This window comes from Microcaecilia unicolor, chromosome 6 (assembly GCF_901765095.1).
Source record: "Microcaecilia unicolor chromosome 6, aMicUni1.1, whole genome shotgun sequence".
NCBI lineage: Eukaryota > Metazoa > Chordata > Amphibia > Gymnophiona > Siphonopidae > Microcaecilia > Microcaecilia unicolor.
This window is the reverse complement of record NC_044036.1, coordinates 17,511,117-17,529,047: the sequence shown is the minus strand read 5'-3', so window position 1 is coordinate 17,529,047 and position 17,931 is coordinate 17,511,117. Positions and strand designations below refer to the sequence as shown.

The 17,931-nt window shown below is 45.2% G+C and overlaps 1 protein-coding gene across 1 annotated transcript in view; it reads right to left on the bottom strand.

The window, feature by feature from the left end:
- LOC115471579 (cytochrome P450 4B1-like) overlaps positions 1-17,931 on the bottom strand; it is a 131,318-nt gene that overhangs the window by 91,770 nt on the left and 21,617 nt on the right. Inside the window, exon 2 of the mRNA XM_030205252.1 lies at positions 14,752-14,896. Coding sequence (XP_030061112.1) covers positions 14,752-14,896 — 145 coding nt within the window. The remainder of the gene's footprint in view (positions 1-14,751; positions 14,897-17,931) is intronic.

The window sequence follows — 17,931 nt, the reverse complement described above, 5'->3', positions numbered from 1 at the left end:
TCATCCCTGCTCCCCCTTCTGGCCCTCGCCTGCTATAGCAGCTGCTCTTTCCAGTCCTTTTCCCCCTCCCTTCCACGTGGGGGCCATACCGGATTTTGGGACCTACCACCCCGATCCCTTCTCTCAGGGCCTTGTGGGGAATGTAGTCTGGCCCCATACCTCCTCCTGAGCTGCTTAGACCCTCCAACCTCCTTACAATATGTAAAAAAAAAAAGGTGAGTTTTAGAGAAACATGCATTTCATTCTATGCTAGTCATCACATAAATATCGGAATTCAATCACGTAGAGGGGCATTTTCGATATGACATTCAAATGGCAAACTAAACGTTTAATCAGGAAACGTCTAAAAATGCAAGTCCATAATGGAAGAAAGAACTAAACGTTTTCCAGTATTCAAAAATACAAGAAAAAAAAACATTTAGAAAGAGGACGTACTGCAAACGTCATAGACGTTTGGACATAAATGTTTCCGTCGATCGAAAACACACTACACAAAATGTGCAATGGCAGTACTGGTCTCCATGTCGAGGAAACGTCCGTGGTAATGGCAGGATGTTCCTTCCACGTGCAAAACGTGCATGTATACCTCTGCACGTGGAGGAACATTCCACAGTGAACAAAGTCAAGTCTCTGCATAGCAGACGTGTAGCCAGACCTCAAAAAGTTTTTTTTTGGGGGGGGGGGGGGGGGCTTGATCCCAAGGTGAGGTGGCACATTTTGCCCTAGCTCCCTGCTGCTCTCCACCCCCTACAAGAACCCCAAATTCCTGGGCTGGCGGGGGTCCACAAGCCCCGCCAGCAGAAGCCTTGCTCCAGTGCTGTTTGCCACTTGCCCTGCTTCCCCCCCGTGGTGTGCATGCTCGGTTTTAATAAAATTGATCATGCACGAAGCCTCGCCCATGCTCAATTTCACTAAAAAACAAAAACAAAATCGAGCTTGCGCGTGGGGGGTGGGGAAGCAGGGCAGGTAGCGCAGTGGTGAACAGCACTGGAGGAAGACTTCTGCTGGTGGGGACCCCTGCCAGTCAACCTTGGGGGGGGGGGGCTCAAATCCAATTTGGGGGAACCTAGACCCCCATGGCTACACCACTGCTGTCAAATTCCAGTGTGTCAGAGACAGAGCTCCTGGTCCTCCTGTACTTGAGAAATGTTTAAGCACCACCACCACCTGCCCCCCCCCCCCCCCCCACAACGTCTCCATGAGGGCATGGAGATCCATCAGAGGCACCTTGGCAAGGTGAGTGTGAAGCATTGCCCCCCCCCCCCCCCCAGGATCACAGCACTGCTCAAGCATCATACATAGGCAGGGTCACATACAGTGAGGTCCCTTTATTCTTGCAATACGTGTTATTGATTTTTCATAAGAAAGAACAACAAAATATTGCTGATATCAGAATGTACAGAATATCAATGACAAGTAATTACGGGGCCATCTCCACTAGCCATACAATGCTAAAATGAGGGGCTGCACATATCTGGACCCCCAGCATCCTACCCCATGTATATATACTGATGGGAAGGTTGGCAGCAGCTCACTTAAGTACATTGAGCCACTCAATGGCACACCTGCTTCACCCCACTGCCCATCCTCACCTCACCACCCTGCGAAAGTTCACATGCTCCACAGAAAAGCCACCATGCCATCTTCTGTCCCCATGGCCACCTCAGCTCACAGCACCTGTGCCTGTGTAATGCATACCCACCCCCTCAGCCCTCCCCCCACCCCCACACACACAATTTGGCTCTGTCACATGTTGTATAAAATAATAATGTATGTGATTCTAAGAAGGCTCATCACCTGAACCCTGTGTCCACCAACTTGGGTTTTGCAGACGCTTCGGTATCCACCGGGATCTTGCGTCGATCTAGCGACAGTATAGGCGCATCTGCAGAGAACGCCCTGCCTTAATCCAGCACATGAAGGAGCGATTCAGGGCTTGACATAAGTACCATGGACACAGCACCTCTATAATTGCTCTGTCCTCAATCAAGGCCCCAGTATGCAGCTACCCTTGTTATAGTGTACCCACCAGTGGCGTACCAAGGGGGGGGCGGTCCGCCCCGGGTGCACGCCGCGGCGCACGCCTGCTCCAAGTTCGCTAAATTTCTTCGCTCGTTCGCTGCAGCTCCCTCTGCCCCGGAACAGGTTACTTCCTGTTCTGGGGCAGAGGGAGCTGCAGCGAACGAGCGAAGAAGTTTAGCGAACTCGGAGCAGGCGCGCGCCGAGGCACCCCCCCCCAGCGGCGTGCACCCGGGGGGGTGTCATTTCGCCGGAGGGGAGGAAGGTGTAATTTAGTGGGGGGGGGGCGCATCGGCGCTCCGCCCCGGGTGCCATCCAGGCAAGGAACACCACTGGTACCCACAGCCCCCATATCTACTAGAATGTGTTGCAGCCAATCCCCAAATTATGAGATGACATGGAAAAGAAGGGGAGGGGGAGCCCTTTGGACAGCATCCTCCAGTGACCAATAAAAATTCCCAGTGTGTCATACACACCTACCTAGCACATTGCAGCCACTATGGCAAGGGAAATAAAGTAGGAACCCAAACACCCACAGTGGGAATCAAACCTACGTCCCCTGCATTCAGGGCACACAGCTCTAACCCTTATGCCAAAAACGTGTCTGACAAAGGAGTGTTCAAGGAGGATAGTACACTGACCACAGAGGGCCATCAGGGCATCAGCTGCCCCCCCAAAATGGATGGTTTGTCATGCTCCCTAACTCACACATTGGATATACCATTGTCTGCTCCAAAGTTCGGTATGCTTCCCTGTGAGACATCCCTCAAGGCCCAAGTTGGGTGCTCTACCAGAGGGATGTACTAATGGAGAGAGATCTAATGGGCCCTGCAGCAGAAGGCCCTGTGGGACTCAAACCTGGTTTACCCCCCCCTCAGGATCCCGAGCCCCCCCCCCCCCAAACCATCACGCTGTGCCTCTAGTAGTCAAAAATTAGGTGACGGAAAATGTCTTAGGGCCAGCCACAGCCTGTGATAGCTGAACTAAGGTTGCCCACCACAGCACTTGACACAGGTGTAAGGTCTATGGAAGTTGCTACCTAGTTCCCTGAGGGGGGAGACACAGGATTGCAGTCTCCATTAACACTCCCTTCTCCCAGATCATGGCTGTAGGGCACGTGGGGGTGGGGCCTTTCTTCAGCTAAGTCATGAGACCAGATATTGCCCTGTCAGGTCCTGGGGGCAGACTGGCCCCTCGGTTGGTGAGCAGATGGCCAAAGACAACTGTCTGAGAGACACATGCAGGGAATGTTGCCGGTGCATGCGTATGTCTCTCAGACAGATTCCTGGGCCATTCTCCTCACCAACTGAGGGGTCGACCTGCCCCCCAGGACCTGGCAGGGCAATATTTGATGTCTTGATGTCCTACAGTTATCAGTGTCCCTCTGGGGATTAGGGGAACTATTTGAGGATGAAATGACCATTGTACCTTGTGTATTACAAAAGTGCTATACACCAACTTGACTTCATTTTATATTGTTATCAGAACCTGTATCTATTTTGCTCTATGTATCCAGAACTGACTGCCAGTTCTACATGTGTTGCAATGTGAGCCACACTGAATGTCTATCTTGTTTGATGCAATGTGGGATAAATTAATTAATTACATAAATAAAAGAGATTAACACCCTAGTATAGCTACAGCTACTTGGACATGCAAACAGAAAGCAGGTCACAGAAACAGCATTGTGGGTCACTGTATGAGGCAGACTGCCCACCTATTTCATCATTGTGCTCTGTAGCCATCTGTACCCTGGGGGTTAACAATCTGGCTATTTTCTTATACCAATGCTGCCACCAGATATCTGGTCTGAGGGAAAGCTGGGGTTGATGGGGCTGCATGGTCCGTGACATAAGCATTGTTGGAAACCTGGCATGCTGGTCCCCCAGTCCAGCTCCGTACAGGAGGCTGGAACGAAGTTTCCATCATAGGTGTCCCTTACAAAAGATCCTAGGTAGACATTTGCACTGCTGGCCCTAGATAGAGGAGGGGGGCCGCACAGTGGCATAGGAAGGGGGGGCGGTGGGGCGGTCATAAATTGTTGAAACATAATATCATAGAACCATCAAATTCACCGTATAATACACCTCTTTTTCCAGTTCCTAAACCACATGGTGACGTAAGAATTGTTCATGATTTACGAGGTTTGAATGATTTGGTAAAAGCTCAGTTTCCAGTATGTCCAAATCCTTTGACATTATTACAATCACAGCCTATCTATGCATTTAATTCGGTTATAGACTTGTCAAATGCTTTCTTTGCCATTCCTTTAGCAGAGGAATCACGAGATTTAACCTCATTTACCTTAGACAATAAAGCGTATCGTTGGACAAGAATGCCACAGGGATATACCGAAAGTCCATCTGTTTTCTTTAAGCAGATAACAGAAGACTTGAAATCATTTAAACAATTGTTGCCTGACACTGTGTCTCTGTTCGTGTATGTGGATGATATTTTATTATCTGCATCCACAAGGGAGGAATGTCTTTCATGGACAGTGGCGCTGTTTTATCAATTGCTATCAAAGGGTTATAAGTGTAATCGAAATAAGTGCTTTGTGTGCAGGGAAGAAGTTACCTTCCTAGGGCAAACAGTTTCAAGTAAAGCTAAGGTTATAACACGAGAAGCGCTGACAGAAATTTTGAAATCCCCATTGCCAAAGACACTTACACAATTGAGAGGATTGCTGGGTTCTCTTAATTATTGTAGACAATGGATCCCTAATTATTCTCAATTAGTTAGCCCACTATATCGACACTTGCGTGTACCGGCTGGCACACCGCATAAGACTCATATTCAGCTTACCCAGAGTGATATTATTATTATACAATTGTTAGTAAAACATTTAGTATCATATAATCCATTAACCACAGTAGACCCCAAAGAAGAGATACATTTATGGATTAAAGATATGGGCACTACTTGGGCAGCAATGGTAAATCAACAAGACACCTTTGTGTCACCTGTATCATTTTTATCAGGAACCTTTAGTCCAGTAGAAAGGGGAATGGAGAACATTCCTCGTTTCCTGGTAGGCGCAGTTGCGGCCGTTGAGAAATGGAGAGCAGTTATGCCTTTCGGTCCTATCATTATTCATTCTGACCATACAGTCCACAACTTGCTGTCTACTAGCCAGATAGCATTAACTAGTACGAGATTTGGAAAATATCAGGCCATATTAATAGGACAAGATGTTCGTACCCAGCCATTGACTAAAGAAAATACTAAACGAATGGATGCATTATTTAAATTAGAACAAGAGACTCAGGAACATCTAGATGGGTTAAAGGATATTCCAGTTTTTCGGTTACTTATATTTGAACCTCTTGAAGGAAAAGGAGACATTTGGTTTACTGATGGAGCACAAACAGGCGAGCATGCTTCATTTTCAGCACTTAAGGTTCAATCAAATCAAGGAAACACTGAAATTTGTAAAAAGATTCAAAAACGATTACCAGTAGGCACAACAGCTCAAGAAGCAGAACTAACAGCAGTACTAGAAGCTGTGAAACAATTAGGGACAGAAAAGAAAGGGACTATATATACTGATAGTTCATATGTAGTTAGTTCATTGCAATATCATTTGTTAAAATGGAAAAGAAGGGGATTTTTGACAGCAGATGGAAAGCCCCTGAAACATGAAAGTTTATGGGAACAATTGTTAAACTGTTTGAGTGATAGAGAAGGAAGAGGATTACATACAGCCATTGTTTGGGTTCCTGCCCATACAGGAGAACAGACATTCGAAGCAAAAGGGAATGATTTAGCTGATAAGGCAGCTAAAGAGGTACTTTCTACCATGATAATTACCCGTGCTCATATACAGTGTACTGAGACACCATATCCACCAGATGTCTCACAACCCCGAGAAAAACCAACTGAAATTGAAAAATTGAAATGGCAGAATTTGGATTGTACAACACACCCTGACAAAAGTAAATGGATATATCCTAGTGGAAAAATATGCATGTGTACCTCAGAATTAATTAATAACTTTTATAATTGGCATGTCACATTACATTTGTCTGCTTCTGACATGAGTAAAGCAATGGAAACTTCATTTTGGCATCCTAATATGCTTTCTTATGCCACAAGAGTTGTACTAAATTGTTTAGTTTGTTCCAAAAATATAGTACACAGGGGACCAGTTATTTCTCCCGGATCCATTCCAATTCCAACGGGACCCGGAGTAGAATGGCATGTGGATTTCACAGATATGGTAATACCGGTAAAAGGTAAAAGGTATCTCTTGGTCTGGGTGGACGCTTTTACAAAATGGGTAGAAGCGTTCCCCTGTAAAAAGGAAAATGCACAAGTAGTAATTGAAACTTTTTTGCAGAGAATATTGCCAGCACATGGCTGTCCTCAGAAACTTGTTACAGATAATGGTACTCATTTTGTCAACGCTTTGGTCAAAGATATGACTGAATTGTGTGGGATACTGCACCGAAGGGTGGCAGTGCATAGGCCCACTTCCAATGGCCTAGTAGAACGATACAATGGTCTTTTAAAGACTAGATTACGTGTGCTCTTGCAAGCACTAGCAGGAAAGGAAAAGAAATATACATGGATGGATGTGTTACCATTGGCGATATTTCAATTAAGATCCCATCCTAGCACAAAGCTACAGATTTCACCCTTCCAGTTGCATACAGGACGAGACCCTAGAGGGGTACCTGTCGAAGAAATTAATAACGATAATGAAGGAGTGACTAACTATTGGAAACAAATAAATCCAATAATAAATTTGACAAGAGATATGGCAATAGCCAAATCTAAAGAAGTTCCTAACATGACTTTTTGTTCATCTTTTTCTGTAGGTCAGAAAGTACTTCGGAAGAATTTCACACACAAAACCTGGAAAGATCCTATCTACGTAGGACCATTTGAGATCAAGGAATTAACTCATACAACAGCAAGATTATCAGACCATACCACTTGGGTACATTTATCTGATATACGTAAGGCTCATGATCTAGGACTACCTGAGGAAATAGAGACCACTATTGCACCTCCAGAGAGCAGAGAACATTGATTAACAACATTACCAGTGAAAAAGGATTATGAAGGCTTTTGTAATCTATTTGCTGGTAGGACTTACTTATGGACTCAATACATATGTTGAGAAAATTCAACATGCCTCAAAGACTCTTAATCTGACTAACTGTATTGTGTGCACTCCACTTGTCACTTCCGTACTTACCATTCCAGCACATATTCATCCTTACTCTATGATTAAGTTACAAGGTATCCATAACTGTTTCAGTAATGGTACCTGCTATTTGGGTCGGGGTCATGAACACAGACAATATTGGACCAATGTTACTGCTCAACGCCTGCCTTCTTTGTTTGCTCATACCATTCCTGCACTAAACTATTGGTGTCTGATAAACTCTAGTTCACTTCAGGGTATGATGCCTAATGTTTTATGTAATTATACTTATGACATACAATCTCGAAATTGGACTGTGTTACAAGGATCCTATGTCATAAATCAGACTGCAACATCTATAGCTTGTGCTAACAAAATGTTCTGTAACCGGACACTGACAACCTCTTATGTGACCTCTACTAATCTTACTCTTACAAATTTGACTTTTGTCTTTTCATTATGTCAATTTAATGCCTCTTCTATACAAGCCATTACTGCTATGCCTACTGCGTGTTCTTCACTTAAGGCACTAAATAATCCTATTTTTCCTTTTTCTCAAACATATGCTTTATATCATAACCTAACTTTTCTACAGTCTTTACGGTTGGGAGATTATCTGTTATGTGATAATATCCTGTACACCTATCTTCCATCATGTTATAAGTTCTGCACTCTTGTTCAACTAAATTTATTTGATTTGATTATTCCATTAAATGACACACCACATAGTTCTAATAGTCAGAGACGACATAAAAGAGATGTTTCTAGTACCTCCTTTAGTGCTTTAACAGGAGATGATCAAGCTTTACAATTAGCATTAGATTATATTAACAGTACCTATCCTATGACTAAGACACGTTTAGATGCTTTGTCAGCCACTGGATGGCTTCCATTTGCAGGATCTGCCATTGCGGCTGAAATGGGTATGTCAATCAGACGCTTACAATCACTATTACATGTTGTAACACATGAATTAGATATAGCTATAACAGCACTTCAAGAGGAAATTGATGATACAGCGAGATATGCAATGCACACACGCATGGCGGTTGACTTTATGTTAGCCCAATCTGGAGGAGTGTGCAGCATAGTGAATGATACATCGTGTTGTTCACTTATTAGAAATCAATCAATAATTGTTAAAAATGCAATGCAGCGCATTCTTTCACTGGCAAGAATTGAAGTGAGTGATTATAGGGGAATTTTAGACACATCTTGGTGGGATTCAATAACCGGATGGTTTGGATCCCTGAGCCCATGGTTAAAGGGTCTTGTTTCAATAGTAATAGTCTTCATAGTTGTAATACTGTTGTTGCTTTGTCTTATCCCATGCTGTATGAAACTATGTGGGAACATGATGACAAAGATAACAAATACTACTATGATAACACATAGGGAACATGTTAACATATATCCAGGACATGGACAGACAAAGGAAAGAATGGCATGTAATAAAATCTATTCAAAGATTAACCATGAATAACACTTGACAGAAACTGTATGCTAGCTATGACGGCCTCTAGAAAGGGAGTAATGAGAAATACTATATCCCCATAGAGCTCAAACATGCTAGACATACTATAGTGTTTGCCTAAATATGTGAACGCTGCATACAGCGTTCAAGGGAGGATTGTATATATTAAAACTGACAAAATGGAGTCACAAATATAAAATGGACTCCAGAAGTGCAGCTGGAATAGCTGACACTGAAAATCTGACATTATAATAACCTTTATAAAGAATGTGCTGAGAGTCCTGAGAAAGAAGGGAGTAGAGTAACAGGATGTCTACAGCATGACCATGAGATGAAAATAAGAACAGAGGTTGGCAAGAAATGTGAAACAGGTGTCTGATAGTACTGCAGAAGGGAAAAAAAGGGGAGAGAAAGTTAGACGCCAGAAGGTTTGAGATAAACTAGTAACGAGCTAAATGAAATGCAAGGAATGTGTGATGATGCCAGAATTATGTACATATAAGAAAGGAGACAATTGTATTAGCAAGCAACTTCTTAACAGGCAACTTCATCTCTGTATTTGATGAGATTATTCCTGTACTTGCTTCCTATGTAATATTCTTGCATAGCTCTGTCATCCAAATGGCAGTTGAATAAAAAGAAAAAATTCTACAATTTTTGTTTCTCTAATTTTTGTTTCTCTGTATATACATTTATTGGGACATGTAATTTTATTGGGATTTGTTGAAAGAATTTCAACAGGGGGTGTCGGCTCCGCTTGTTCACTGCTCTCTCTGCCCCGGAACAGGTTACTTCCTGTTCCGGGCAGAGAGAGCAGGGGAACCAACGGAGCCGACGCAGCTCCCAGCGACTGCACTCGGGCGCAGCGGTCCTCCCGGCCGCCCCCTTGGTAAACTGCGCTCCGGGGGGGGGGGGGTTGCGTGCTCCGTGGGGGGTGCGTTCGCATTCCGAGGGGGGTGCGCCGTGCTGCACCCGGGGGGGGGGGCGCAGCGGCGAACCGCCCTGGGTGTCAGCTGCCCTCGCTACGCTTCTGGGCCACATGTACTGATGCTGGCCACCATTTGCCTACTCTAAGCATTTCTCTATCTGTTCCTAACAGCTTGCTGCAGGAGACCAACTCCATAAACCTCCTTCACCCTGCAGCCCCATACCCTTTTGGCAGACTACATAGGGCTCCTCAAAGTAAAGATGTGCTGCCTTGACAGAGTTGTAGCCATGAGGGGGGAGCTCCGGGGCCTGGGCCCCCCAAGCCCCACCAGCAGAAGTCTTCAGCCAACACTGTCTGCTGCCTGCCCTGCTTCCCCCTCCCCCTCACATGCTTGGTTTTAGTGAAATTGAGCATGTGTGAGGCTTCGCCAATGCTCAATTTCATTAAAACCGAGCATGTGAGCCACAGGGGGAAGCAAGGCAGGCAGTGTGGCAGCAAACAGCGCTAGAATAAGGCTTCTGCTGGAGGGGCTTGGGGACCCCTGCCAGCCCAGGTATGTGGGGTTGCAGCAGCGGGCGAAGAACAGTGGGTAGGCAGGGCAAAATGTGCTCCCCCTCCCCATACACTTTGGGCTCAGCCCCCTCTCCCAAACTGAAATCTGGTTATGCACCTGTGCATAGGCGCCCCATATAAGAGGCTTGGCGAGAACCACGACCTTCCCTGCCTGCCGGACCCACATCCTCTCTCCTCCATGCACCCCTGTTCTTAACAGTTTGCCTCCCTCCCATTGCACTGCTGCTACCGGACCTGCGGCTGCGCTCATAAATAATGATAGAATAGTGCAGGACCCGGCTCTCTGCAGCGCCGCTAGCGTTTCTTATGCCGGTCCAGGAAGTTTACATCGGAAGAGGCAGAACCGTCACAGGAAGCACTAGCGACGCAGTAGAGTCAGTCGGGTCCCGCGCTCTTCTATCATTGCTTATTAGCGCGGGACCGGTGGCAGAAGACCCTGCAGCAGTGAGCAGACAAAACTTGTTCTCCCCTGGACTTTGGAGATCAGTGCAGGGTAGGAGAAGGAATTTAAGATGCCACATTCCAGGTATCCAAAAGTCCAGCGCCAACGTGCATAGCTGCCTAAACGGCTAGGCTCAAATGGCAGTGCCCAAAAGTCCTGCTTCAGAAATACTGAAATCTTCCCAGGATTCCTTTCTACAGCCAGGCAGAGGTAAGAGAAAAAGGTTAGAATGAACTGTAATGCAGGGTGGCAGTGAATAGGTGGGGCGGGAAAAAGAAAAGAAGCATGACTGGATGGGTGAGGGTGGGGGAGATAGAGAAAGTGTGGTGCAATACTGGATAAAAGTGGGGGAGGGGGAGAAATAGAGTCTATGGGCTGGAGAGTATCTGAGACAGTGGATAGAGGAAATTCTGCATAGGAGGGAGAGAGATAGAAATAGGGGAATTGCTGCATGCTGGGGGAGAGAGACAGACAGGCACTGCTGGATGATAGGGGTACGAGTACGTGGAGAAACATAGAGGAGATGCAGGTTGCAGGGAGAGACAGAGAGGAGGTGAGGGAGGCAGAAGCAATACTGCATGGGGGGAGAGAAAGGGCAATGCTGGATGGTAGGGGTAAGAAAAAGAGACAGACGAGATACTTTATGGTGGCAAGAAGGGATGCTAGCTGGCGGGGGAGGGGGAGGGAGTGAGAAAGAGAGAGAGAGACAAGAGAGGGGATGCAGGATGGCAGGTGGGAGAGAAAGATGAGTGGTAATGCTGGATGGTGGTGGGAGAGAGAGAAGATGCTGGATGGCAGGTGTTAGAAACAGAAACGGAGGAGATGCTGGATGGCAGGGGTAGAGAGGGGAGATGCAATGCTGGATGGTGGTGGGAGAGAGAGAGAGAGAAGATGCTGGATGGCAGGTGATAGAAACAGAAAAGGAGGAGATGCTGGATGGCAGAGGTAGAGAGAGAGGAGATGCTGAATGGCAGTGGGAGAGAGGAAAAAGCTAGTGAAAGACTGAGGAATAAGAGAAAGGAGAATGGGAGAGCCAGAGTGAGGAAAAGAGATGAAAAGCTGTAGGTAGGTGCAGTAAAAAAGAGGGAGATGGAAGACAGGATAATATGCATGAAATCTGAATGGCTAGGTAACAAAAAAATGGAAGAAAGCTGAAAGGAACAGATTAGTGTTGATGTTAGTTGTTATGGAAGAGGTGAAAAAGACAGAAGACGAGAACAAAATGGCACTTGGACAGGAGACCTATGGAAAGAGAGTTAAAAGAAAACAAGGAAGCAGTAACCAGAGACCAGGACCAACACAATTAGAAAAATTAAATGGGCAGACAGCAAAGGTAGGAAAAGAATTTTATTTTTAATTTAGGATGAAATAATGTGGCAGCCATGTTAGTCCACTTTAAAAGTTAATAAATAGTTATAAAATAAATAAATAAAAGGTGACACCTTTATATTGGATTAAATACATTGTTGTGACTAGCTTTCGGAGACCAAAACCTAATTCTCCAGGTCAGGACAGTATGCTCGTTCTCACTTAAAGAAGACGTTTTTGGCCTCTGAAAACTAGCCAAAAATGTTATGTTAGTTGAATAAGAAGATACCACCTTATTTTTTGGTTTTGTTTTATTTGCTAATTTTTCAGGTAGCAATTGAAATATGTTAGTTTTTTGAAATTTACATCTGCTCTTTAGATTTTCCATGGTACAAAGGGATGTGTCACTGTTTCTATTTCTTGGTTTTGCACTGTATGCAGAGTATGGCTTCTTGGGGTTCAGTTTAATTTTTGTCTACATATTTCTATTTTTAGTTTGCGGTTACTTATTCTATACTTGATGAGGGTCTACTTGTGTTCATGTATGAAAAAGGCTGGGTATTCTGTTAGCACTGAGTGTCTGTTTAGGACTGATCTGTACTAATCCAGCTTGCTCACGCTTTCCAAAAATACTAGGACTAGGGGGCATGCGATGAAACTACAGTGTAGTAAATTTAAAACAAATCGGAGAAAATTTTTCTTCACCCAACGTGTAATTAAACTCTGGAATTCGTTGCCGGAGAAAGTGGTGAAGGCGGTTAGCTTAGCAGAGTTTAAAAAGGGGTTGGACGGTTTCCTAAAGCACAAGTCCATAAACCGCTACTAAACGGACTTGGAAAAATCCAAAATTCCAGGAATAACACGTATAGAATGTTTGTACGTTTGGGAAGCTTGCCAGGTGATATTCATGTGTTGATGCGATGTTTAATGGGTAAAAAGGAGAAAAGCCCTCAGAAACCTTTGGTGAAATACCAGCGGTTTAGTGCGAGGTTATGCAAGGTTTTTTATAGTATAACTCACGCAACAGTTCTATCATAGGGCAGAAAAAACTCCAATTTACACGGACCTGTACTTAAGTACAGGTCCGTGTAAATTGGAGTTTTTTCTGCCCTATGATAGAACTGTTGCGTGAGTTATACTATAAAAACCTTGCATAACCTCGCACTAAACCGCTGGTATTTCACCAAAGGTTTCTGAGGGCTTTTTCTCCTTTTTACCCATTAACATCGCATCAACACATGAATATTGGCTGGAATTTTTTGCTATTTTTGTATTAGGTTACTTTTTCAATCCAGCCAGGCTGCATCAGTTATATGTGATTTTCTTAAGCTTGCCAGGTGCCCTTGGCCTGGATTGGCCGCTGTCGTGGACAGGATGCTGGGCTCGATGGACCCTTGATCTTTTCCCAGTATGGCATTACTTATGTACTTATGCTTAGTTTTCCAATAGGTATATTGATGATATTCTGCCCACTGCAATTTACGGTGACTCCTGAAGGGTTAGTGTTATGGTAGAATTGCTTTATAGGTCCTAAGTGATTTTTGTTGGGTTTTGTATTATTTCACAGAATGCCTGATACTGGATTTTGGATTTAGTTCATGCCTTTTTCAATTGTAGCTCAGTGAGAGTTATATTAAGATACAGTAGGTATTTTCCTATCTCTGGAGGACTTACAAATCAGTGCTAAATAATTGTATATATTTCCAGAATACTGCAAATATTGTCCTGTTTAATATGTTGTATTATTTTGGTTCACAATATTATTCCTGGAATGTATTCAGTGTGCATATTACAGAGGTACTGGGGAGAAAGCTGATTGGATGATCCACACAGTGAAGGATTCATTCTTAGCAGTGTTCAAACGTTCTCCACTATCCTTTTACTGCTGACATAGGTGTTTCCCCCACTGCAAGAATTTTAACGTACTCTGTTCTGTTCCATCTGTCCCATACCCTGATCTTGGCCCCGCCCTATAACTTCATCTAGCCCCACCCACTTTAGCCTCCCCAAACAACTGAGTCACCGACCGCCCAGGGGCGTATCTGGACTCTGGCGGTAGGGGGGGCCAGAGCCAGAGGGCACATTTTAGCCCCCCCCCCCAGTGCCACCGATCCCCCCCCCCGCCATTTCCGGACCCCCCCCCCACCACCACTGCTAGACCCCCCCCCTCGCCACCAATGACACTCTCCACCCCCTCCCGCAGCCACCAACCCTCCCCCGCTGCTGTCACTTACCTTTGCTGGCGGGGGACCCCAACCCCCCGCCAGCCGAGGTCCTCTCTTCCATGCAGGCTGCGCCGCTGCAAGTTGCAATGCTTCCTGTTCTTCTGAGTCTGACGTCCTGCACGTACAACGCGCAGGACGTCAGACTGAATTCCAAATTCTGAGTCTGACGTTCTGCACGTTGTACGTGCAGGACGTCAGACTCAGAAGAACAGGAAGCGTTGCAACTTGCATCCTGCACTGAAGAGAGGACTTCGGCTGGCGGGGGCTTGGGGTCCCCCTCCAGCAAAGATCGGCGACGGGTTGGTGGCGGGTGGGAGGGAGGGGGAGGTGGAGAGGGTCTGTGGTAGGGGGGTCCAGGGCGAAATCTGCGGGGGCCCACGCAGATACGCCCCTGCGACCGCCTATGCACCTGTGCCTCACACTAGCCACCCATCAGGTACCAACAAGCAGGTTTGCATAGGCAGTGCTTGGATTATACTTTACTTGATACTGTTCTGCATGCTTCCTTGCCCACAACCACTATGGCTGAGGGTTTGGGAAGATGCGCAAACGGCTGCTTCCTATCTACATATTTACAGCAGGCTATCAGAAAACAGTTTTCCATCTCTGAAGATGAAATACAGTCCTTACCTCCTCTGGAAAAAATAGCCTTCACATACTCTGGGTGGGCGATGAATAAGAAGGCAGTGAAATTTCCAAACCAGATGGGGAAGGCATCTTGATATTGAGCGGCCCACGATACCATTTTATCTAAATCTTTGCCATCTCGCTGAAACTGCAATGATATATTTTTTTATAGCATCAGATATTGTCCAGAGGGAAAAACCAACATTTGAGGTCTGATTTATCAAATCTTTTCTCCCATACTAGGACTAAAAAGGAAAAAGAAATTGATAAACCTAACATTTTACATTGTGTATCTGTCTCTGCTTCAGCATTTTTTTAAATTTGAATTTAGCTCACACCTTTTCCAGTAGTAGCTGAAGGTGAGTTACATTTAAGCAGGGCCGGTCTTGACAATTGAGGGGCCATGTGCCGACCTGTTCAGTGGGCCGCCGCCCCCCACCCACCCACCACCACAAGCCACCTCACCCTATACCTTGATATTGTAATGGGGTCCGCTTCCTCCTCTTGGGTGGAGCCGGCAAGCCTGCGGGCTCTCAGTGTTCCAGGACAGAATACTACTGATACTGAGACTCGGGCCAAAGTATTTTATTATCAAGGCAATTTCATACCAAAAATCATAATATATTCCTCAAAAGAAAAAAGGTACAGTCCTCATAAGATAATTTTCAAAAGAAAAGGTACAGTCCAGGTCCCAAATCCAGTTCAGGCCCTCTACTAGGCCTTAGTTCCCCCCCCCCCCCCCCTTCAGAAGGGTTCAGTAGAGTCCGGCCCAGTTCCCATAGGGCACCATAGTTCAGAAAAACTCTCCATTGACAATCTTTGCACCTCAAATCTATACCCTAAATCACCTGCTTTTTTACACAGCACAGAGGGAACCCTGTAAGGAGCACAGTTGGCAGTTTCTCCCACCTCTCAGCACCATGCCCGGTGTGGTCTCCTCCACCGCCTTCATGTACTGGGCAGGGCAACCTTTAAATTCTCCCACTCCATGGCAGCTGGCTCCTCTCCCTTGGGCAGCTCTAGTGGCAGGCTACTTCCTTCCTCCACATACTCCTCCCTGGTGACCAAGAGCCTCCAGGAAATCTGCTCTCTCCTTCTCACAGCTGGGGGAAATGATATACTGATGGTGAAGTCAGGGAAACTGAGCTTCATCCTTCCCTCGCCCTCTAGTAGGGAAGGGAGTAACAGGCTCACCCTGCCTCAAGCCATTGTTCCCCCTGCTGGGACTGGGAATGCATTCCATCTTTTTAGGGCTACTCTCCTCATTCTTGCAAGGACTTCTGGGACCCATAGTTCTGGGCTCACCTGCTTCACTGGGGAGTCTCTGGGGCTTGCCTTGTCACAATATGCATCCACCACGTTTCAGTAGAGAGTGGCACACAGCGGCAGCAATTTTTATATCCCGTCAGCTGCTGAACCTGCGGTAGTGTAGACGTGTAGTTTTGGGCGCACGCAGAAATATTTTTCAGTGCACCTACAAAAAATTCCTCTTTTTTTCCAAAAACGGACATGCGGCACAATCAAAATTGCCGTGCGTCCATTTTGGGTCTGGGACCTTACCACTAGCCATTGACCTAGCAGTAAAGAATCCAGACGGTAATGACCTACGCGTTCCAAATGCCACTTGGCGTGCAATATGTGCTCCCAAAATTAAAAAATATTTTTCAGACAAGCGTATCGGATGCACGCCAAAAATGAAATTACTGTAAGAGCCACACGGTAGTTGGGCGGTAACTCCCAGTGGAGGAGTGGCCTAGTGATTAGGGTGGTGGACTTTGGTCCTGAGGAACTGAGTTCAATTCCCAGCACAGGCAGCTCCTTGTGACTCTGGGCAAGTCACGTAACCCTCCATTGCCCCACATAAGCCGCATTGAGCCTGCCATGAGTGGGAAAGCGCAGGGTACAAATGTAACAAAAATAAAATAGATACTATTGGAGATTCTACATGGAATGTTGCTATTCCACTAGCAACATTCCAAGTAGAAGGCGGCTGCGCAGGCTTCTGTTTCTGTGAGTCTGACGTCCTGCACATACGTGCAGGACGTCAGACTCACAGAAGCAGAAGCCTGCGCGGCCACATTGGTGATCTGCAAGGGCCGACTTCTACATGGAATGTTGCTAGTGGAATAGGGAATCTCAAATAGTAGCAACAGTGGAGGAGTGGCCTAGTGGTTAGGGTGGTGGACTTTGGTCCTGAGGAACTGAGTTCGATTCCCACTTCAGGTACAGGCAGCTCCTTGTGACTCTGGGCAAGTCACTTAACCCTCCATTGCCTGCCGCATTGAGCCTGCCATGAGTGGAAAAGCGCGAGGTACAAATGTAACTAAACTTTTGATGCGTGTTGGGTGCGCATAGACGCTTATGCACCTTAGTAAAAGGGCCTCTAATTCTATAATCCGTACCTCTTCATATAAAAACAAATATGTGGGCAATAAGCAATGCATGTAGATGACAAAAGTATAAATAAATGAGGAGGAGGAAATATGGCTAATATGTATTTATTTCAAATGATTTTTATTATTATTATAAGCATAGCAAGAAAAATGCAGGAAGATCTAGGTACATCAATCAAGTAGCATCACCGCCTTGAGTGAATTCCTTCAAAAAAGTGGTAAATAAATCCTAATAAATAATAAAATAATAATTATAGACGAAAAAAAAGTATACACAAGTTGTACAGGAAGGCTGCAATATGAAAGTGAAAATTTGTACAATACAGAGAAACCTAGACCCTGTGTAGACAAAAATAAAAAAAATGGACAAAGAGAAAGTATCAAATGACAACAGATCTGCCTATAAGAAACTCTGGGGAATCAAACCCATATGGAGAGAAAACTAAGAGAACAATAGTTAATAATGGAACTGCAATTAGACTGCAGTGCAACTTAAAACCAATGACGCTGATTAAATAGCAGTACTTTTGACAGAATGCATACCTGAAAAGCTAGGTCTCCACCTTTTTCATAAGGGTCCTTTGCTTTTTGTACCTTTTCCAGCCATGTACGTAGACAATAGTACTGATATTTGATCTGCTTCATTGGTTGGTTCCATTATTAACTTTTATTCTTTTACTTGATCAGTTTTTTTTTAATATGAATTTCTTTATTTCTTTTGTTATATATATGTGGAGGAGTGGCCTAGTGGTTAGAGTGGTGGACTTTGGTCCTAGGGTATTGGGTTTGA